The sequence below is a fragment of the Haliotis rufescens genome, unplaced genomic scaffold (genome assembly GCF_023055435.1).
Source record: "Haliotis rufescens isolate VD_foot unplaced genomic scaffold, xgHalRufe1.0.p SCAF_9, whole genome shotgun sequence".
NCBI classification, from domain to species: domain Eukaryota; kingdom Metazoa; phylum Mollusca; class Gastropoda; order Lepetellida; family Haliotidae; genus Haliotis; species Haliotis rufescens.
In genome coordinates, this window is record NW_025964383.1 from 43,208,705 (window position 1) to 43,232,383 (window position 23,679).

Below are 23,679 nucleotides of genomic sequence, written 5' to 3' on the forward strand. Positions count from 1 at the left end.
GGACAGATATGTTGTTATCTAAGTGTGTCACTTGCAAGGTAACAGTCCATCAATGTTATCAAATGTTATTTACATTAGTCAGATAATGACGAGAAATAACTGGCTTGTATGTCAGTAAGTGTTTGGAGTGAGTGAGTGAGTAGGTGAGTGTGTAGATGGATACGTGTGTCAGTGAGTGATCCTCATTGGAATCTGTACATGTGTTCATGTAAGTAGTTATAAAAAAAAACAAAAAAAAAACATAATCATTTTTTTTTGTTTTACACGTATTTGTTGTACTTGATTTTTCTCGTGCTTCTTATATTTCAACATTTTGAGAAAGAAAAATCAGATTTGATGCTATCTTCTGATACGTTCCGAACATACATTGCAGAGAAACAAATTGTTTTTCTTTTCATTATACACAAATAAAGCAACTCACAGCACGAGAAACGATTTCCGGGTACGACGACAAATTAGTGACTACCTTGTGATTACTTTGCGGGATTTTAAGAGTTTCGATATCATAGTGTACATGCCAATTCAGCTCATGGAGCCGTACGGTGGTCTAGTGGTTAAAGCGTCGACTCGTCACGCCGAAGATCCGGGTTTGATTCCCCATATGGGTACAACGTGCAAAACCAATTCCCAGTATCCCCCGCCATGATATTGCTGGATTTTTGCCAAAAGCGGCGTAAAACCATACTCACTCACTCACTGAAAAGACTAGTTCTAACCTGGATCTCGACGGGGGCATGCAATGTGATGAAGCTTGTTTTATAACATGTCACATATGCACACTTTTCACTTCGAATGTACACATACATACAGTTGAATGTACTGATGCATGCTTAGTGAAAGGTTTGTGTCCTGACAGGCTTAAGATAATTATTGTAGCCATTCTTCACGTTAGGTATTGACCGCCTTCTTTGGGTACTCAACATGTTTTTACTCCCATGGGTCAAGTAAGTTTTAAACAAATAAAAAGAAAAAAACACAATTAAGCTTAAATGCAGTTTCGGTGGATATCTGTGCATTATTCACTGCAATAAATCCTCCGAGCAGAGTTGTGTCCCTTAGCCGTACCATGATCCGCTGATCGCGGTTGACAATCCCAAATTTACCCCTAGCTCCTTGTCTTCACAAACATGGAACAACTTGCGCCACTTTGACCTCTCATCTAAATCTAGCTGTCCTCGATTAGCCTAGGTATTATATCCCCATCGTACTCTCATAAACTAGCTTGCTATCATAGCACTGAAATACTTTTAAGTTGGCTTTTACCCCATTATCTCTCTAATTAAATATATATACCATAGCCTTCATCATGGGATTGGCCAACAACACAGGATGGATGAACGTGCATTATTCACTGCAGTAGACTTGGTGACTGCTACATCGATTCAGTAAACAAAGGCATGTAAGTAAACCCAGGTACGCAAGCTGAAAAGATTACCACCATGACTCACTATCATATACAGGAATATCAGTCCGGCTATCTGTCAAGTTGGTTGGTTGTTTTGTTGTCTTACGCCGCACTCAGCAATATTCCAGCTATATGACGGCGGTCTGTAAATAATCGAGTCTGGACCAGACAATCTAGTGATTGATATCATGAGCATCGATCCACGCAATTGGGATCGATGACATGTTTTAACCAAGTCAGCGAGCCTGACCACCCGATCCCGTTAGTCGCCTCTTACGACAAGCAAAGTCGCCTTTTACGGCAAGTATGGGTTGCTGAAGACCTATTCTACCCCGGATCTTCACGGGTCCTATCTGTCAAGGCCACTGTACACAAGGTAGTGTGTCAGACATTGATATGACACAATGACCTTGTGATAGGATTTGAATAGTTTATGATTTTGAGGGGCATCAGTGAGTGAGTGAGTGAGTGAGTGAGTGAGTTGAGGTATATGCTTCTTTTACCAACGTTCGAGCCACATCACAGCAGGTGACGCCACATCTTCCCAAGGCAAGAGTGTCCACCAGCCAATATCAAGGTCCAGTTTTCACCATTGCCTTTTTCAAGCCTACTCGTCCGTGTTACAATATGGGGACTATCGCAATCAGGGAACGTTTCACAAAATCAACATCCTTGTTCCGGGATGTGGTCGCTGCCATGGCCACATGGTCATATCGTAACATCACGTAAATGGAGGACGCAAGGATGGACATGTGGTGTAAGGCGCCCAATTCTACGAACAGAGTTGCGTCCCTTAGCCGAACAATGATCCGCTCAGCTTGGATTTGAATCATAAAAATGCCATGAGCTCATTGTTTTCACAAAAGCGGTACTATATACGTTACTGCGGTCAGTCCACACATATTAAGCTAGCTATCCTCGATTTCTAGTTCTCATAAACTAGCTTGTGTAACACTATTCAGTATGGCAGAGGCTGTGTGGACAGGTGGGCTTATTGTGACCATCGAAGGAAAACAGTTACTGATCCATGTTAATATTCAAGAAGACACCCTCTGTGCGTTCTGGTATTTAATGACTAGCAGTTATAACGGTTGATTGAGCTGGAGGCTTGTTGTGACACTCTGAGAACTTGATGGCCAATTATGCTGTGACAGAGTCTCAGCTAATCAGCTGAGAAAACCCCTACATATACAGCATCGTCAGTACAGACGGCAGAGAGGCAGAGAAGGGCGCTGTACACTGACCAGGACCAGACCGACAGAGCAGTCCAGAAGAACGGCATAACAACACGAGCTAACGGCCAGCATCTAACAACCAAGTCAACGCTCAGAAGGCCAGCATACTGGGACAAGCTCTAGTCAAACCTGGTCACGCCCGAAACAGCCCATAGCCTCTCTCACAGTCTCTGCCACGCCCTTGTGAAGTGTTCGTATTACTAGCGTATGCAATTAGTCCATGTTATTATTAAAAACCTGTTGAAACTGAAGACTGAGTTTGTCCGTTGTGCTACATAGAGCACGAGAGGGTTCTTCTTTGGTGCCGTGACCCGGATCCCTGTCAAAACAAAGAAACAGCCTGGGACAAGTGAAGATTGACGCTCAGACCAACTTGGAGAGAACATGTTTCCTCTGGGTTTACTCTTCCTCCTGGGGCTAGCACAGGGTTCGATTATGTATGAAAACATTGTATTTCAAAAACTGAATGATATTACCACGACTAGGTCTAAATGGCTAGTAACCTTCGTTATTGATTTAGACCCATATAATCAGTTTATTGGGAAGTGTAGGTATAATATTGAGCAAGTCGCAATGATGGTTAGACAGTTCTTAAGCCGCTACCACTCCGATAAATCAACAGGCATCTTAAGCATGTACATCAAATTAGACGAAGAAATAACAAGATTGAATACAACTTTAAATAGCCTAGCAGACAATTTTTTAGAATATGGTAGGTTGCGCACACGACCCAAGCGTTCGCTATTGCCGTTTATCGGTAGTGCCTTGAGTTTCTTATTTGGCACTGTGTCTGACGCTGACCTAAGTTCGATTAAACAAAATGTACGAAGGCTTGCAGAGAATCAAGCAGGTATGGCGCATGTCATTCAAGAAGGGCTCTCTATTATTAATGCTACAAGATTTCAAGTATCAGAGAATCGACATGCCATTAATGAAGTCATTGACGATCTGGATATAGTGGGACAAGAAATTGCTAATGTTTCCACTACATTGAGCAATCAAATAGCAAAGTTAGAATGGGCAACAAAGACCTATTTGCAAGTGGAATTAGTAATCGAAAATATTCGAAGCATGGTACAAACCTTTTTGTCCTATTTAGAACACCTCCAGCTGCAAATGAATATGTTGGCTTTGGGTCATCTGTCACCCAGCACCATAACACCAAGCCAGTTGTTGGCTCTATTAAAGGACATAGAAACTCACCTCCCTATTAGATTCCGGTTAGCAAGTAATCCGGTAGACAATTTATGGGGTTTCTATAAGACTTTACTTTGTACCACCGTCCTATTTGATGATAAAATATTAGTAATCACGACGATTCCACTTTTGGATGTTAATGGTGAATACGGAATATACCAGGCTCATAATTTGCCGGTACCTCTAGTCATGAATCATATAAATACAGGATCAAACACCATAAATAATATGGTAGCAAAATATCGGTTAGAAACCGAGGTAATCGCTGTCAATGCACAACGTACGAAATATGCATTGCTGAAACCCTCAGAAGTTCAGATATGTACAAAACCCCTTACGGGCTATTGCCATATCCAGAGCCCGATCTACCCAATCAATCTTAGCCAACTATGTGTAATTGCTCTGTTTATGAAAGATGAGACAAAGGTCCGACGGACATGTCACACCGAAGTCCAACCAAATGCTATATTGCCTAGGGCAGAATACCTTACTGCGGGACGCTGGGTATTGACAACCAATAAAAGGTTGGATCTTGCAGTGGTATGTGATACGGATAACAAGTTTTCATATACCATAATGGTCTTACCTCCGTTGGCAATAGTTAAACTGAACGCATCATGTTCAGCATCTAATGATCATTTGACTTTACTTCCTTATTATCATAATGAAAGCCAGTACGAGTTGGAAGATAATTTTCTGAAGTTAGTCCATACCCCGAATGTTTCAAACATGTTGCTTTGGAAACCTTTCATGAAAACTGCTATAAAACTGAACTTGACTAAGTTACCTGATAAACTCAAGAGTATCGAGAATATCCCCATGAATCATCTTATAGATCAGCTTAATGATTTACAGGCCATGGTACCAGATGAGGAGACCTCAGATTGGAAATATTTCTTGGGAATAACCTTAACTGTAGTGGGAATTCTGGTGGGGATTTTCTTGTATGTAAGATTTATTAGACCCTGGCTAGCCAAGCGAGAAGTGATTATTAGACCTTGGCTACAACCGAGTTTGAGATGGCGCCAGTTGACACTGGGAGCGCAGGTCGCGCCTACAGAGGAAACCTACCCTCTGCGCCACTCTTGACACAAAGGGACTCCGATCCAGCAGAAGTTCGACCAACTCCCGCCATACGGAGCATCTACCCGACGCTGGATGCGGGTACCCGAGGGCATCGTGAGTTCGACTAACGCACGTTGACAGGAGTGCGGACAGCAGAGAACTACATGAAGTGTTGTCGTCGCATATGGTCAGAGCACCATACTACAGCACTTTACAAGTTGACTGTGGAAAAGAAAAGAAATATACACAACGCAGGAAAGACGATCTAACATTGTGCCGGTGTTTTGCACTTCAGTTCTTTGTGTGCAAAGATAAACTGTATCCTGTTTTCAGCACATGTTGTATCTTGTGAACTTATATAAATATGTATACGTATTAACTATATGCTAATGAAATGGACAACGGATTGTTGTGGATTGTATATATATTTTGATGTATTCATGTATCTATGGATGGTCATATTTTCAGAAATTTTAGGCTGAAAATTTCTCAATAAGAAAAGGGCGAATGTAACACTATTCAGTATGGCAGAGGCTGTGTGGACAGGTGGGCTTATTGTGACCATCGAAGGAAAACAGTTACTGATCCATGTTAATATTCAAGAAGACACCCTCTGTGCGTTCTGGTATTTAATGACCCCCCTAAAAGATTTGAGGGTCACTAATGGCTCATTTGCGACTAGCAGTTATAACGGTTGATTGAGCTGGAGGCTTGTTGTGACACTCTGAGAACTTGATGGCCAATTATGCTGTGACAGAGTCTCAGCTAATCAGCTGAGAAAACCCCTATATATACAGCATCGTCAGTACAGACGGCAGAGAGGCAGAGAAGGGCGCTGTACACTGACCAGGACCAGACCGACAGAGCAGTCCAGAAGAACGGCATAACAACACGAGCTAACGGCCAGCATCTAACAACCAAGTCAACGCTCAGAAGGCCAGCATACTAGGACAAGCTCTAGTCAAACCTGGTCACGCCCGAAACAGCCCATAGCCTCTCTCACAGTCTCTGCCACGCCCTTGTGAAGTGTTCGTATTACTAGCGTATGCAATTAGTCCATGTTATTATTAAAAACCTGTTGAAACTGAAGACTGAGTTTGTCCGTTGTGCTACACTTGCTCTCAGGTCACTGAAATATTGCTTGCAAGGATTTACGTCACCCTAAAAACAACGTAAATGAACGCTACTTTGATTGAAAGGTCACGTGACCTATGAGAAATAGGCTGATCTCGAAATAAGAAAATATTGCAAATATCTATTGATGATAGAAGTTACAAAGGTCATGCAAAACTCCCTTAAAACAAACATTATACACAGCTGACAATACTACAATATGAGACTGGGTTATCCCGAAACAAATAATGCATGAATTTTGGTTATTTTGCTTTGCTGTAGTTGAAGATGTCGAAATCCCCCCAAAGCAACATGGTCTTGTCCGACATGCCAATGGTCCTGTTAGTGGTGTGCAGGCTAGCATCTGTGGGCAGGGGAAATGAGGTTTAACGTCGCGTCCAGGATTATTGCACTTATACTTATATAGCGACGTGAATGCATGCATGTATGTGTGTGTGTGTGTGTGTGTGTGTGTGTGTGTGTATCTGAGTGTGCATGCATGTGGTGTGTGTGTGTGTGTGTGTGTGTATGTGTCTGAGTGTGTGTGTGTCTATGTGTGTGAGTGTCTCTGTGTGTGTGTGTGTGTCTGTGTGTGTGTGTCTCTCTGTGTGTGTGTCTGTGTGTGTGTGTGTGTCTGTGTCTGAGTGTGCATGCTTGTGGTGTGTGTGTATGTATGTGTGTCTGAGTGTGTGTGTGTCTGTGTGTGTGTGTGTCTCTGTGTGTGTCTGTCTGTGTGTGTGTGTGTCTGTGTGTGTGTGTGTGTCTCTCTCTCTCTGTATGTGTGTGTCTGTGTGTGTGTGTCTGAGTGTGCATGCATGTGGTGTGTGTGTCTTATGGTATGACGCAGCGGGGTACGCACCCCGGACCTTCCGCTCTCCGGGCGGGCGCTCTACCACCAGATCAGATTGTGAGTCGAACTGGCAGCACATGGTTTCATTCAACCGCCATAACAATACCCGCGGTGGCACGGGTGGCCCAGTCGTCCAAGACGCCGCGATTCGCTGTGCAGAGTTGCGTCCCTTGGGCACGCAGGAAACCTATGATTGTGGGTTCGAATCCCGGTTCGCCCCGATTATGTTTCTAGGTTTGTTAGCACCATACCCGTGCTCATGGGTTTCACCGAAATGGTAAACGTCTGAGACCTGCATCACTTCGGGCTTTCCTCCCACATGAAGCTGACACGCCGCGATATAACTGGAATACTGTTAAAAGAGGCGTTGGCAGACCATAACTAATGACATCTATGCGCCACGGTAGTTTAGTTTAAAGATGCATTCCTGTTAATTTATACTGTCATAAATCTGCCTGCAGTCATTCTCACAGACGTCCATGGCTCAGTAATCGAATTCGCTTCATTCCAAATATTCCCACGGACCTGGACCATTTGACTCGTACGGTTAACCAGCGACCCCTGCATTAAAACCAAGCACAATGGCTAAAGCATTGTTATAGAGCATAATAAAATATATAACTTGAAGGGTTGATCGGTGCCATAAGTTATTATTCATGATAGAAACAAAAGGCTCCTGGTATGGATATGTATCGTAAAGTGAAGACATAAATAAATTATACCCCTTTACGATTCTTAACATTTTCACACAACCATTTCTCTACAATTATGATGGAATACCAGAAAAAGTCTAGTAAGTGATACGTAAGAGCTAATTGACTTGTTGCACCGAAAGACTCCTTTCCCGGAACTATAAACATAAATAAAAAGCGGAGAAGAACTTTCCAACAAAGAAACGTGCTCCTAATTGTTATATAGAAGTTGTTCACACATAAATCCTTTCCCTACTTAACATAAAAACATGTGGTACAAGTCAAAATAGGGAATCGCATCAGACATCTCTTCCGTCAGTGATACTTCACATTTGCAAATGTCCTCCATATGTTTAACTAAAAACCTTTTGAAATGCGATATGCAATAATCCTATGGTGCTATTTGAAATCTTTGGTGAAAGAACATGGGCGAATAAATTCTCAACGTGAAGTAAAGACACCAAAGACTGGACTTTACTCGGCATAAAGGGAATAAGAAATGTCATATGGACTATCACCGTATCCCAATTGCGTAGATCGATGCTCATGATGTCAACCACTGGGTATCTGGTCCAGACGCGATTATTTAAAGACAGCCGTCATATAACTAGTATATTGCTGAGTGGTGAGTCAAACAGCATACAAAATAAAAACAGAAAACATTTTGGCTGCAAACACTTTATTTAATTGTATTTCTCAAAAAGTCTCAAAACAAAGTTCCCTTTCCTAAAATAATGTTTTTCAGACTTTTTCTGACACACCTGCATCTGCAGTATCGCTAAGGGGGCACGTATCACACTAAAAAGAGTTTGTTTATGAAATGAAACAATTGCATAATTATTGATGTATTTACTTTTCCAAAGAGAAAAGGGATATTTCAATGAAATGTTTTGATATGTTTCGCTTTAAGTTTCAATTGTCTGAGACATTCCTACATGGACTGAGAGTTGTCTTTGCCTGCATGTTTGACTAAGATGAGTGATTTTGCGTAAACCTCAGTTTCTTTTGTTGTTCAAATTTCAGTTTCGTTTCTTTGAAGAGTATTTCAGGTATAGCACTGTGTGTCAACTTCATGTGGGAGGAACGCCAGCAGTGATGCAGATTTTAGACGTTTACATGTACACAATAAAAAGACACTAAGAGTTGATATAAGAATCTGGCAACATATATGTGCATGTAAGTATGGCAAAAACTAATTCTACTTGTGGAAAATCAAGGGACTGATTATGTAACCGTCAACACAAAAACTATTTGTTTACTTGGAAGGACAAAATCACATTTGAGCATCTAGTATGTGTCTAAGAATCTACGAAATAGTGAAAATATAAATGTTTTAAAGCTAAAACTCAGCAGAGTGAATGAGTGATTTTGTTTGGAGATTTCAGTTAGCAATGATGTGGGTATATCATAAAAAACGTCTTGATGATGAAGGTGATGTGGACAAATCAATGGTGACCGCAGTATGCTCGAGTGTTACAACGTGACCAGGCCACACATTGTGAATATCAGGTTCTCATCGGAAACAAAACTTAACCAGGCGGAAACTTAACATTTGTTCTCCAACAGGAGAGCTAATGAAGCACACACAGAGTAAGCTGAAAATATCTACAAGATTTATGGAAACGACCAGGAAATCAGTAGGAAACTTGACGTGTGTAAGTTTCCGGGTATACTGAAACCAACACCTAATATCAACCAGACGTAAACTATTCTGACAGAGGGTAACATTCGTGTTTCGGGAAACTAAATGGCAAGCAAACTAAGACAACTCGGACATGAGTAAGATTCCCACGTCATGATAACCACTAGTAAACCAATAAATAGAAACTAGCCGGAAACCATCAAATACGAAAACCAAAGTTTCCATAGAACGCAAAATCAGTCAACAGTAAGCATTGGTTATTTCTACAGTACTCTATACCACCTTCTGCACTACCACCAACACTCAACACATTTCTCACTTGGCTAAAATTCTATTTCTACTCACAAACAACACAGAAATCTGCCGAAACAGATTCCATTGGGTGAAAAATCCAAAATAGTGGTGAAAATTATATGACCGGATCACTGAAAATCAGTGACGACACCAGGTGTTCTCTAAAAGGGAAAACATGTCCAGCTCTACCGCTATAGTACCCGCTACTCACACAATTTGCATACAAAAGTAAATGTCTGTTTGTTGCCTTACACGTGACAGCAGTACACCCATATATTCGGCTCACACGGGAAGGACATCTGCCGGGATGGACCTATTCTAATCGGGTTAGAATAGGCTCTAGGGCATGCTCCAGTCATGGTGGTGACAGGACGGCTCAACAATGAAGTGACTGGGGAGAAAGTCACATATGAGATTTGGGACATTAACACAACCCAAAGGTAACATTTCTCTGGCTGGTTCTACTTGGAGATGATAATCGTCACCCTTGAGAGTTTGTGACATTCAAGACATTCCTCATTACTGGGAGTGAACGCAACATGCCCAGATGGCTGGTTACAGGGTATCTGGAAATTCCAAGGGACATGGTTCAACAGTCAAGTACTTTTGTTTCTGATACTGGCAGAGTATGAAGCTATTGCCAGTATTAAAAGTAAGTGTGATGAACACGTAATAAACAGACATAAAACATACGTGTTACTATTGTGGTGATAGCAAAGTGATTGTGCAGTTTCTGTGATCTAACAAAAAAAGTGTGTTAGAATCGTCACAATCTCTTAAAAGGAATAAAAGGAAGTATCCCATGCATTACTGTTCCAGCAATGTCACTACAAATGTTCTGATTCCAAAGACGTGTTTACAATCATTTCATTTGACGAAAAACTCTCACAAAGTCCGAATTATCCCACTGACAATTTTCTGTATAATATATAAATAATGTTTCCACAACAAATGTCTCGTCTACCAGTTTACTCCCATTAATTGTTAAATGTCCTTTGTAGGGAGAGGTGTTTAAATAGGTTGAACCTGTTCGTCAATCCCATTCCTTTTCTGGGAAATAAATATTGTTTAAATCAAATGTCTAGTCTACTTCTGTTACGATTCAGAGTGTAGTTTCAATGTTTCCAGTTTGAGTTGAGTGGTGTTTACAGGCAGCTGGCCAGGGTGTACATGGTCCAGTGGTTATGTCCGGAAGAATTCTGGGGTACTACTTTGTCGGTTAGCATGCAGTTAGCTTCAGTTGAGGCAGTTGTGCTGTAGCTGAAGTCGATGCAAGAATGACTTTTATGACAAAGGATGCCACAAGCTCCGGCTGTTACGGCTGATGTAGTCAAGAATGGGATGGACACCTTCCCGTTGGCTGTGGGCGTGTAGTGGGAACCTAGAAAGTAGAAGGTGAGAGCTGGAAAGTGCGCTTGTTAGCCCCTTTCTGTTTTCTAAAAATAATGTTTGTTAGATGAAGAGAACCTTGGATCGTTGCTCGCAATATCGATCAGTGGATTGCCTGTTCTTGGCTCGAGTATTTAGAGGCTGCTGTCGTATATCTGGAACATTGCTTAGTGCAGTGTTTTACAATGAACAAACACCTGCCAATCAATAGATTTGTGCTGTGAATGACTAATAATATTTGAAATGATAAGAATATATACTGACGTCCAAAAGAAACTTTACCAGAGTTTGAAATCACTCTTGCTCAAAAACAACAAAACATACATGCATAAAGTAAAGTATATTGAGAAGATCAATGTATCAACATAATCAACACTGAAAATGACAATCATACCGCGACCGAGAATGACGTCAGAGCCCCCCAAAGTTGGGTGTGGTACAAAACTCGAGCTTTCAGAATCATGGACAATAGGCAGAGTATATAAACAATCGCTCACGTTCAATAAGAAGTCATTAGTAGCGTGTGTGACCACCAAATGCCTCAATACACGCAAAAACTCTTCGACGCACAGAAAAAGTCAGTCGTCTGATGAGGTCACATGCGATTTGACGCCATTCTTCTTGGAGGGCCAAGATCAGTTCTTGCCGGTTGGCTGGAGAGTGTGGTCGTTGTCGAACACGACGATCCATCAAGTCCCAGAGGTGTTCTATGGGGGACATGTCGGGTGAGCGTGCAGGCCACGGCAGGGGGTTGACGTTGTTGGCTGCGAGGAAGTTTGTGAAATTCTGGCTGTATGGGCTCTAGCGTTGTCATGCTGATAAATGACACCACGTGGCTGCTGTTGGAGAAATGGTAGGACAACTGGACGAAGAATTGTATCCATGTAACGCTGAGCTGTCAAGTTTCCGTCAACGATGACCAGCGGTGTCCTCTCCTGCCCACAGTTCCCTCCCCACACCATGACACTCCCTCCACCATATGGTACGACCTCCTGCACGCAACACGCCGCCGTTCCTTCACCCCTTCGGCGGTAAATACGTTGTCTTCCATCAGCCCTAAACATACAGAATCGACTTTCGTCATTGAAGACAACCCTCTGCCAGTCACGTCGTTGCCAACGTCGTACAGTCCGGGCCCATCCCAATCGCAGACGACGATGTTGCGCTGCCAATAGCTGTCCTCTGTATGGTCTAACAGCCCTGATTCCATGAGCCCTGAGTCTCCTGGCCACTGTCTGTCGACTAACCTTGTGACCTAAGGCATTTGTCGCCGATGACGTCACTGTCAGGAAGCGATTTCGGAGGTGCAAGGTACGCAAGTACCTGTCATCATGGGGCGTGGTCACCCTGGGTCTGCCTGTTCTTGGCCTGTCAGCGGTCCGCCCTGTCTGTCTGTAACGTTGCATCAAGTCGGTAACGGCAACACGGGAGCAACCGAAGGTCCGTGCAATATGGGCGTGGGTGGCTCCCATCTGTACCATACCCAAGGATCGTTCACGTTGTTTGACTGTGAGTCGTGGCATTTCTTTTGTGTTTTTTTATCACTGTGGATGTCTGACTTGCCGTTGCAATCGTTTTATACCCTTACTCGCACGTGCATTTGCAGTTGTCCGTGGTGCACGTGTTTTTCACTTTTTCGCGTGTTATCTCGCAAACATGTAACAGACGATTAACATTTTCTGCATACACTATTGTTGTATTTATGTTATGGGTTTTAGATAGACTTCATCGAAAAAAAATGTATACTTTGTCTGAAATTTATATTTTCAGTTTGTAAAGTTTCTTCTGAACGCTAAAACAGAATCATCAAAGGGCAAGTAAACTCAAGTAGCAAATTAGCAAAATAACGTAAAACAGACGATAAAAAACGACAGGCGACATCGTCCCTCAAAACAAAAACAAATGTGCCCCTGACCGGAGTTAAACAGGCCGGTGTCACGAAATATATTCGCCCCCAGAAGAAAATCCGCACGAGAGTGGTGATTGGTCAGACAAAAGGAGATTAAGGGGGGCATCTAAAATATGACAAGAGATTGGTGAATATTTCACAATCTAAAAGGGCTCAACTAACTGGTCACTATACCTACATACAGTAAACTGAATGAAAACTTGTAAAATTTATGTCAATGAGTGAGTGAACAAATTGATGTATGTTTCTGTGAAACACAGAACATCTAGCACACCAACAAACTTATCCTTCTCCACATCTTCGAAATGAGAACTGATGGATCGAACATTCAAGTGAGCCACCTTGAGTCCATCGCCATGACTGTTCTCTACAGGGTGTGTCCAGGTGAACAGTCTTTCATTCCGCAATCAAGTCATCTCATCCAATGCTTTTTTTGTTTACTACAATTTTGTGTTCAGCAAAACCTACAAATTTTAGGCCTTTCCTCGATTTGACCCTACTGAGCATTGTATACACTTGAGCAGGCTGGGCTTTTAATTTACTACCTTGTGTAATTGTCATGTTCCCAATCATCTGCTCACAGGTGCTACTTTGAGACTTGTGGATTGTGAGGCCCCATACTAAAGTTCCTGGATACTGTTATCTTTCAACCATGACAGAATACTGTACGGTCTTCAAGATCTATTCTTGAATCAAGCACTGCCGCCATTTTCAGTCTAAGTCAAAGTCGTTGCCAAGAAAACTAGAAAAATATTTTTGTCAAAAGTCCCAAACTGTCAAAAGGCATCAGTTTACCACTAGACCTTTTCATGTGCCAAGTTTGGTAAAGAAATATTGTTCAGTTTTCAAGATCTGCTCCGGAAACAAGCACTTTCGCCATTTTAAGTCTAAGTCAAAGTCGTTGCCAGTGAAACTAGATAAATAGTGTGTTTTTTTAAAATCCCAAACTATAAAAAGGCACCAGTCATTTGCCAAGTTTGGTGAAGAAATATTTTTCAGTTTTCAAGATCTGCTCCGGAAACTAGGACTACTGCATTTTCAGTTGAAGTCAAAGTCGTTGCAAGGGAAACTAGAATTATTTAAAAAAAAGATGTTTTCTAAACTATCAAAAGGCACCAGTTCTCCATTAGACCTATTTATGAGCCAAGTTTGGTTAAGATGTGTCTCATGTTTTTTGTGTTCTGCCCCGGAAACGAAATGTGACGGACGGACGGACGGCACCCATTCCTATAATCCCCTTCCACTTCGTGGGGAGGAGGATGTGTGTGTGTGTGTGTGTGTGTGTGTGTGTGTGTGTGTGTGTGTGTGTGTGTGTGTGTGTGTGTGTGTGTGTGTTGTTAATAACACTCTACTGGCAGCATACTCACGGTATCGTTTTGTAGCCCCGATCCCTTGAACATCCACATGTCCGATAGCGAGGTATGTATAGTTGGTAGATCGCCTTGTGACACGGACAAAGCGGACAGGGAATGTGGCATTGCAGGTGAAGGTGAACTCTTCCCGAGCAGTGGCAGTGCTGGACACATTCCCACACCACTCCGACTGGACATCAGAGCAGAGGCTGACATCTTTGTCCATCACCTCCACGGAGGCATTTCTCATGTTAATATCTGCAACATATAAATAGCTCAGCATTCACTTTTAGTTGACTATAACGTTAGGCTAAGGAGCATGTGGCTAACATCTACCTTGCATGCAAACTGCTGTGACATGCGGTTGACACAATGTTCAAATAGAGACATTATATTACTTCCGTGATAAAAGAGATATTATGCCATGTAAGTAAGGTCCTGTATGCAAAATGAAAACATTCTATGTTTAGTTCATTTACTGGCCGGCAATACTGATATTGAAAGGATAAAGACATCGCGATCCAAGCAACTAGGTCACCAATAGTGAGGTCTTGAAAAATGTTCACACTGCACTCAGGATTTCTCGTTTTTTTACATATTGTTTGTTTGTTTGAACGTACAAAATTTGCCTGCTGTGAGGGTGATGATGCTGATTCTAAAGTAGCCCCTCAGGTCGACCTCCCACCAGGGCGAGATGACAGGGCCTGTAACTGATCCTGTATACGAGAACGTCCGATTGAGGGCGTGGCTTGCATCATTTTCTCGATAAGTGGTACTTTGTTTGGCGTTTTTGCCGAAAGCAATGCTTTCTCCTGAAAGAAACAGCAGAGACGAATACCACTTATGAATATGAATACGAATTAAGATCACCGCATTCATGTTGAGAAAATGATGATCTTATAGTTATTTGATCTGATAGAACGTTGACTGAGAGGTATTTCAAAGGAGGTTGTAACAAATACTCACCTTTAATGAACTACAATAGCATTCTCTAAGTTGTGGTATACCTTACAGCAGTCATTGGTTATCTTAGTGACAATCACGAATGAGTTAACTTTTATCGGAGATGGGTTAAGCCACTTTGGATTGCTTGTGTAAATTCTGCCGATGTCTAGATCTGTATGTTCCAAGTTACTCAAAGCATAACAGGATAACATATCACCACATAGGCAATGTTAGCGAATCGTATCAAGCATAAATGCATGCTTTATTTCGATCAAAAAGTAACCTGTTCGGCTGTCATTACACCATGTAGATTATTAAATGAATGAAAAGTGTGTGGTTGTAGCTTTTTAGCCAATACTTAAACCAGTCACATTGCTTAAGAGTGGTGATTTTGCCCTCAATACATAATATAAACCTGCATCATGTGTTGGCCTCTGACCTACATTTGGTTGGCCAGGATATTCCCATAAATCTGTTTCAGCTGCATCAATCCCAACCCCGAAACGAGTTACCGATGTGAAACTGTCTCCATCACTGATATATTAAACCTACTAAGCACATGTGACCCGTGATGATCCGGGGTAGAATAGGTCTTCAGCAACCCATGCTTGCTGTAAAAGGCGACTATGCTTGTCGTAAAAGGCGACTTACGGGATCGGGTGGTCAGGCTCACTGACTTGGTTGATGCATGTCATCGATCCCAATTGCGTGGATCGATGTTCATGCTGTCAATCACTGGATTGTCTGGTCCAGACTCGATTATTTACAGACCGCCGTCATATAGCTGGAAAATTGCTGAGTGCGGCGTTTAACCACAAACAAACAAACAAAACAAGCTAAGCACATGTTGTTATATCCTATTGTGTTAACCACAGGTTTGTGGTGTGTTGTAACTAACTGAGTTACCTCCCGTTGGACGCGGTTGTTGTTATCATAGCTCCCACAAACATCGAAGAAAAAGATTTGAAAGGAAGGTCTATAAGTGACAAAATCCTACTCAGTGAGCATGGGTGTTCCGATAAATATATGGAGAGCCCGGATCGGTTGTCTTCAGCCTGAACGGACTGAAAAAATGCAACCGTATCGATCAACATCGCAATGGACGCCAGGAACAGACATTGCATATCGGATACTACTTTGCACAGTGTTATTACTGTCGATCTACACTTCAGGTATGAACATTGCAAACAACGCAAGCTACGTGTGTTCTTATCTGAGTATGTTCGACACCAGAATAAACTTTCATATATGTGAGTACAATCACACCCATTTGTTTACATTTGAAAAAAACAGACTACTCTCGAGACAGTTGGATGTGTAATCCATGTGCATGTACTCTTATATATCTGTCAGGAGATATAGAGTTAAACCCTGGGCCATTAAATAAAGACCTAGAAGACATGAAATCAGAAATCAATCAGCAAATAAAAGATTCGGGGAATAAACTAACAAACGAGATCAGTTCAATGAGGAACGACATTCAGTTGTAGCGTGGTGACGTCACAGATCTTGAAAAACAACTCAATGAGATCAAAGAAGAAAATAACATCATGAGGTTAGATATTGATGCTGTCAATGATAATGTTGATGAGATCCATAATGGTTTTGATGCTATTGATTCACGCATAAAGGATCTTGAGAGGCGTAGCAGAAGGAACAACATTATTATCTATGGTATCCCAGAGAGCGCAAACGAATCTTATTCTGTTTGCAAAATTAAAACTCTGGATGTTCTGAACTCTGCCAGAACTGAGGACAATGAACTATTAACTTTGAGGGATATCGAGAGGGCACACAGGATAGGACGCACGACGTCCGATAAACCACGCCCAGTTATTGCAAAAATGCTTCATTGTGACGATAAAATAAAGACTCTGAACTTGAGAGGTTCTCTTAAGTCCAGAGGCTACGGTAAAGCAAACGATCTGATGAGGAACCAGAAACAAGAAATAAAACAATGCAAAGAACAAGATCCAAGCAAACATTATTTCTATAAAGGTGGTAAACTGTCGTCTGCTCTTGTATGTGATAGTACGCTTCACGTGCAAATACAGAGGTGACTCGACCCGAGTCACGTGACGGAAACAACCCACGTCGGGCCGACAGAGGTAACGCAGGCAGGGGTGGGAGACCGACACAGAAGAGATAGGGGTGTGGCCAGGGCCCGGATATACAGGGGACGTCGTCTGAACCTACTTGTAGTATCATTAATGCTGTGAAACTAGTGTTTTGAAATATCTCAGGGTTGCTCTCAAAGTTATCAGACTGTGAGTGTCTATCATTTTTAAAAACATTTGACATAATTGGTTTGACAGAGACATGGACCCAGAAACTAAATTTTGATGATACGTTCTGTGAATATCCCAACTTTATTAAGACAGCAGACAAGATAGCAAATTTTGGAAGACCTTCAGGTGGAATTTGTGTCTTCGTAAAAAAGCATCTTTTAGCTTATGTTAAAAACTCATGGATCACAGCAAATGGTGTATATCTATTACTAGACAGGTCACTGTTTGGACTTGAAAAACATGTGTTATACTGCTGTGTGTATATTCACCCAGAAGGATCTACATGGTACGACAGTAATGTTGGATCTAAAAACGGTATAGTGCTATTTCAGGATGAACTGCTTGACATCCTAGGTGATGTTGGTGACGTTTCGTGCATTTTAGGGGGTGACTTTAATGCAAGAACAGGCAAAGAGCAAGATTATGTAGAGGATGATATACTTGAATATCTCCATGGCCAGGATACTTCATACTGGGACTTCCTCTTAGACAGGTTTAATCTGTGTAGATATTCAAACGATACTATTCTTAATAACTTTGGAAAATGTTTTATCAATTTATGTGCTGTTTTAAATGTACACATTATGAATGGCCACTGTGGAAGTGATTCCGATAAAGGTGATTTTACATTTGTTGGCAATGCTGGAGCAAGTGTTATCGATTACATTATTAGCACCATAGATATATTTGACTTGTGCCCAAATTTTGATATTGAGTCACGCCACGAATCACAGCACCTGCCTATCACAATGTCATTACGAGCGCTTCATTCAGGTGGAAAAACACCATTTGAAAACGCCTACTATAGTCATTCAATGTTTCAGTGGGAAAACAGCAAAGCAGATATTTTCCAAGAACGACTGTTATCAGACACCTTTGCATGCCTCCTAAGAGAAGCTATTGATTCTGTTTTTACAAATATTGATGAAAGTGTATCGTTATTTACAGAAGCTATTACATATGCAGGGAATGTAATGAAAAGGGAAGTAACCCCTAACAGAGAAAGTAAACAGTGGTTTGACTGGGAATGTGAGTTGTAAAAGAAGGAAAGATGCACTCTTTTAAACGATTCAGGAAAATAAAGGATAAAGACTCACTTGCTAAGTACACTGATTCGAAAAATAAGTATAAAGCTACTTGCAGAAAAAAGAAACAAAATTTCATGGATAGAAGCAGAGAAAAACTAGAAGAAAGTATCAGCTCATCAAAACAGTTTTGGACGACCTTGAAAAACATCAGCAAAAAGAAGGAAACTAAAAGTAACATAGAAATGCATGAGTGGTTTAATTACTTCAAAAATCTTTTCAGCGCTGATGATTCCACAAATATCTTCCAGTTGAACTCTTTTGATAATGATGAAACCAATTTTGCAACGGAAATATTAGATTCCCCAATCTCAAAAGAAGAAATTAAATCTGTTATTCAAAATCTGAAAAACTTGAAAAGCCCGGGATTTGATAAACTTATAACAGAATTCTTTAAATACTCTATTGATAATACCCTGTCGTATTTGGAAATATTATTCAATACAATAATGGATACCTCTTACTTTCCAAAAGGTTGGACACTTGGAACTATCCTTCCAATTCACAAAAAAGGCTCAGTGACTGATGTTGAAAATTATAGGGGGATTACACTTACCAGTATATTCAGTAAGATATTTCTTAGCATTATTAATAAACGCTTGGTATTGTGGTCGGAAGCACTTGATAAGATTGCGGAAGAGCAAGCAGGTTTTCGACAAGGTTACTCAACCACTGATAATATGTTTATTCTCCAGGCTCTTATAGATAGGTCTATTCAACGTAAACGTGGAAAATTGTATGCTATATTTGTAGATTTTTCGAAAGCATTCGATTCAGTCTGTAGAGATAAGTTATGGTATCTGTTTAATTCACATGGTGTCAGTAATAAAATGGGTAAATTGTTATGTGGTATTTATAAGGAAGTTAAATCATGTGTTAAACAAAACGGCATGTATTCAGATTCTTTTATATGTCATACTGGTGTACGCCAAGGATGTGTGTTAAGCCCTTTTTTGTTCATTTATTAATGAGCTTGCAGCCCAAATCAAAAGAAATTATGATGATGGTATACAATTACATCCTGAACTTATAAAAATATTTATGTTACTATTTGCAGATGATATAATCATGTTCTCGAGTACTGTAAAAGGTTTACAAACTTTGATAAATCAGCTAGAATTGTACTGTGATACGTGGAAACTTAATGTTAATCTAGATAAGACAAAAATTGTTGTATTTAGCAAAGGAAATACGCTGTCAAAAAACGAAAAGTGGTACTTTCGGGGACAATTACTCCAAACTGAAACCTCATATAAATATCTTGGTGTAATATTTTCAAGTAAATTATCATGGAACCGACATATATGTAATGCAGCAATCCAAGCTAAAAAGATGCTATTGGGCATTTTACAAACGTTTGAACATTTTAGCGAGTGTGCTTATAAATCTTTCTTCAAAATCTTTGACACAAAAATAGCTCCTATTCTTTCCTATGGTTCAGAAATATGGGGTTTTGCAGAGGCTAAAGAAATTGAATCCGTACATTTATACGCATGCAAAAGATTTCTTGTTGTTAAACATAGTACGTCTAACGTAATGGTTTATGGTGAAAGTGTGGTGTGGTGTGGTCGCATGCCCTTGTATATATATCACTACTTAAAAATCATAAGATACTGGTTAAAATTACTAAAAATGCCAGTAAGTAGATTGCCAAAAAAATGTTATAATATGATGCTATTGTATGAAAAGAATGGAGATCAAAATTGGGCCTACAATGTTAAATGTCTACTGTATAAATGTGGGTATGGTTACATCTGGGAAAACCAATGTTTCTTAGAGAATCATGCCATGTTCATATCGAAAATAAGACAGACGCTTTTTGACATGTACTTTCAAACATGGAGATCTACTGTAGATGTTTCTAGCAAATGCGAATATTATAGATATTTTAAAATGCAAATATGCGCAGAAAAATATTTAACTGATGTAAATATAAGAAAATGCAGAATATCATTAACACAATTTAGATGCAGCTCACACAGGTTAATGGTTGAAGTTGGCAGGCACAACAAAATACCCAAATGTTTAAGATTATGTAAACAATGTTCTTTAAATGTTGTCGAAGATGAATTTCATTTTCTACTTGTATGTTGTAAATATGATTATTTAAGGAAAAAATATATTGAACAGAAATACTATGTACATCCAAATAAATACAAGTTTATCTCTTTAATTTCACATGTGAGCAAAACGGCTATACAAAATCTCTCTCGTTATATATCATGCCATGTTATTAAGAAATGAATCCTTGTAACATTCCTAACCGCTTCCACATTGTCATCTATTCTGTACTATGGGCCTGTGGCCTTACAGTTATATATGAATAAACTGATAGTGTGTTGTAAAATGTCACTGGTACAATCACCGCATGAAGCTGACAAGAGTGAGTGAGTGAGTATGGTTTAACGCCGCTTTTAACAGTATTCCAGTTATATCACGGCGTGTCAGCTTAATGTGGGAGGAAAGCCCGAGGTGATGCAGGTCTCAGACGTTTACGACTTCGGTGAAACCCACGAGCACGGGTATGGTGCTGAAAAACCTAGAAACATAATCGGGGCGAACCGGGATTCGAACCCACAATAATAGGTTTCTTTCCTGCCCAAGGGACGCAACTCTGCACAGCGAATCGCCTTAGACGACTGGGCCACCCGTGCCCCCGAAGCTGACAAGAAGTATTTTGGAGGACTAATTGCGTTTGAGCAAACTATTGTCAATTCAAATGTGTTTCATATTCTCAGGGCGGCACTGGATTTTGTGATCAAAGACATTCTCAAGATTAATCAATGTTGCCAATCGTTTAAACATTTGTATCTGTATCTCTTCCAAATGTTGGCATTATGTTACATATTGAATAATAATGTTTTAATAATCTCAATGAGTTTATAGTCTTGACTGAGTAATTATCAAAGCTAAGCATTTTGTCATACAAACCTAAAACATAAAAGACTCACCAACTGTGTTCTGCAGACCTGTGATACAAACATAGAATATCACACCGGCGAGTGCCTGAACCGACATCTTCTCCCCAGCACCCAGAATGAGAAGAGGAAAGTGTGCATTGCAACGTGGATATGGAAACGTGATGTCAGCTGAGAACTCCTCTTTGTTCTCAACATACATAATTAAAGACTACCGCCTTGTGATTATACAAGAACGCATCATGCGTCAACAGGATATGTTAGGCCAACATAGATACATACTTTGTGTATATCACCCCCCCCCCCCCCCCCCACCACCACCAAACAAGTCTTGCGTTGCATCATTGATCAATGCACACTGACGTTGACAGTCCTATCCTACCCTAATGATATCGGACGTCTCCCGCTCTATTTTTCCGTTAGATGCATAAGAAGCTCACAATCGCACACTTGTTTTTAGAATAAAATATAGTCAAGCAACACATACTATATGATTACCTCACTTACATAATGTATTTCAACTAACAACAACATATCAAGATTTTTACGAGCTTGTAGACCACTTATAACATATGAAAGATAGAAATGTATACATAGCCTTCTCCTAAACGGTCTTTCTCTCATTCTTGCGGTACACTTTCCAACAAATGTCCTGCATTTCAGGGTGTTAATAAAACTTAAACCGAACAACTAACAAAAAATGGAGTACTTTGAAAACTACTGGACCAAATGTGATATATATGAACAATTGTTTAAAAATGCAAAATGTTTATGTACTTTCTATTTACCCTTAAGTCTCATAGACTTAAAAAAACACATTACAAGTAAAACAAATATTGCGAGTGTTTTCTCAACACAGACACATAGAGAAGAAAAAAATATATCATGTTCGTTCGAATTCATCATTTGTTGACTAGTTTTGCCTTCCGCCCTTACCGAATTCATGAATTCCGTTTTTTCTAATAATTGCCAGCAAGGGTCAGTACTCCAAGAAAAACACTCAAACGATTGTACTGAAAGAGCAATCTTATCTGTAAATTATGTATGTATGGAAATACCATATCACCAAGTGTAGGTGTGTGATAATACCACCCAATTCATGCAAGATAAAGTAATACTGTTGTATTACAATAAAGCGACAAAACCCGTTCCATATCCATGATAAATCTTTGCATTAAGCAGAGTCGATTGTACGATTCCGACTATGACATGACCATGTGTGTATGAATCACCATCTTATAGTGATTGTACCAGGTGTTAGCGAAAAGCTGAGCATATCCTGCGCCACCGGTGGCACACGTCACAAACACATGCAAAGGCAAGTCACTCCTCACCTGAAAATACACAGGAACACATGGTAGAAGTCAAAATAGGGAACGGCATCGGACATCATTTTTGTCACTGATTCCTCAATTTTGGAAATGTCCTCCGCATGTCTACCATAAAACGTTTTGAAAGCTTTACTGACGCCTTGAATGTTGTAACCTTGATGAAACAATTTCTGACCGAGAGGCGAGTGATGCTCTTTACAATCTTGGTAGAATGAGGATGCGCGATTGTACCTCAAAAGTTGTGAAATGTAAAGACCAAAGGCTGGCGCTTCTGGTTTAATGCTCGACAGCATAACATTTTCTTAGGCCAATTTCACAATGTTTCTTCTCATACACTCGCCAAGCATATCTGCCTAAACCAAAGCACAATGATCAGCACTGGTTCACAAACCAGAGTAACGCCCCTTTGCGCGTTTGCACGAAATTTACCGAAGCACTCATAAAATATCCATATCTCGCTCGAACAGGTCACATGCAAAATGTGCTGGTCGCACAAGCAAACTCATTAAAATCAGACCTTAAAGTACTCACGGAAAAACCTGTTTTTTCGACCTCAGATCCGAAATAAATGCAGTTAATATACAAAATATGTAAATATTCCAACAACTCAATTAGTACTAATAGGGCCTTGGCATAAATACAGCGTATCAAAGGTTTTTATGCCTTTTTACAAGTAAAAGTGTGTAAAAATGTGAAACAGGGCATAACCAGGTGTACGTAGATCATGGTGAATGTCCATGAGCTATGACACCTTGACGACAGGTGACAACAGGTACATAATGCCTATAGTCTGTTTCTGCTATGTCAATTTGGACTTAGTTTTATTTTTGAATGTTGAAAGTGACGACAAATTACCTCCTGTAAAGTACATTTTGTATTGTTCACTGAGATCAAACTAGCAAATCCAGACTAGTACTTTTCGAGTTGTTTTGTTATCTCGTATTTATAGCGACGTAAAACTTTGTGTCG

At 40.4% G+C, this 23,679-nt stretch overlaps 1 protein-coding gene across 1 annotated transcript; it reads right to left on the reverse strand.

The window, feature by feature from the left end:
- Positions 1 to 8,235: 8,235 nt before the first annotated feature.
- LOC124122532 lies at positions 8,236 to 21,481 on the reverse strand. The gene is made up of 4 exons (XM_046485582.2): positions 21,413 to 21,481; positions 14,764 to 14,955; positions 14,159 to 14,401; positions 8,236 to 10,874 (listed from the first exon to the last, which is right to left on the reverse strand). Exons 1-4 carry the CDS (start codon positions 21,477 to 21,479, stop codon positions 10,639 to 10,641), a joined length of 738 nt encoding a protein of 245 aa, XP_046341538.2. The 5' UTR covers positions 21,480 to 21,481; the 3' UTR covers positions 8,236 to 10,638.
- Between the last annotated feature and the right edge of the window lie 2,198 nt (positions 21,482 to 23,679).

Bases quoted from the DNA above. Each gene is read 5' to 3' on its own strand.
- LOC124122532 (XM_046485582.2), bottom strand. From the start codon at position 21,479: ATGTCGGTTCAGGCACTCGCCGGTGTGATATTCTATGTTTGTATCACA. The intron at 14,956-21,412 runs GTGAGTCTTTTA...TGTTTCTTTCAG, and splicing joins AGGTCTGCAGAACACAGTTG to GAGAAAGCATTGCTTTCGGC. The intron at 14,402-14,763 runs GTACGTTCAAAC...TATATGTTGCAG, and splicing joins CCTCACAGCAGGCAAATTTT to ATATTAACATGAGAAATGCC.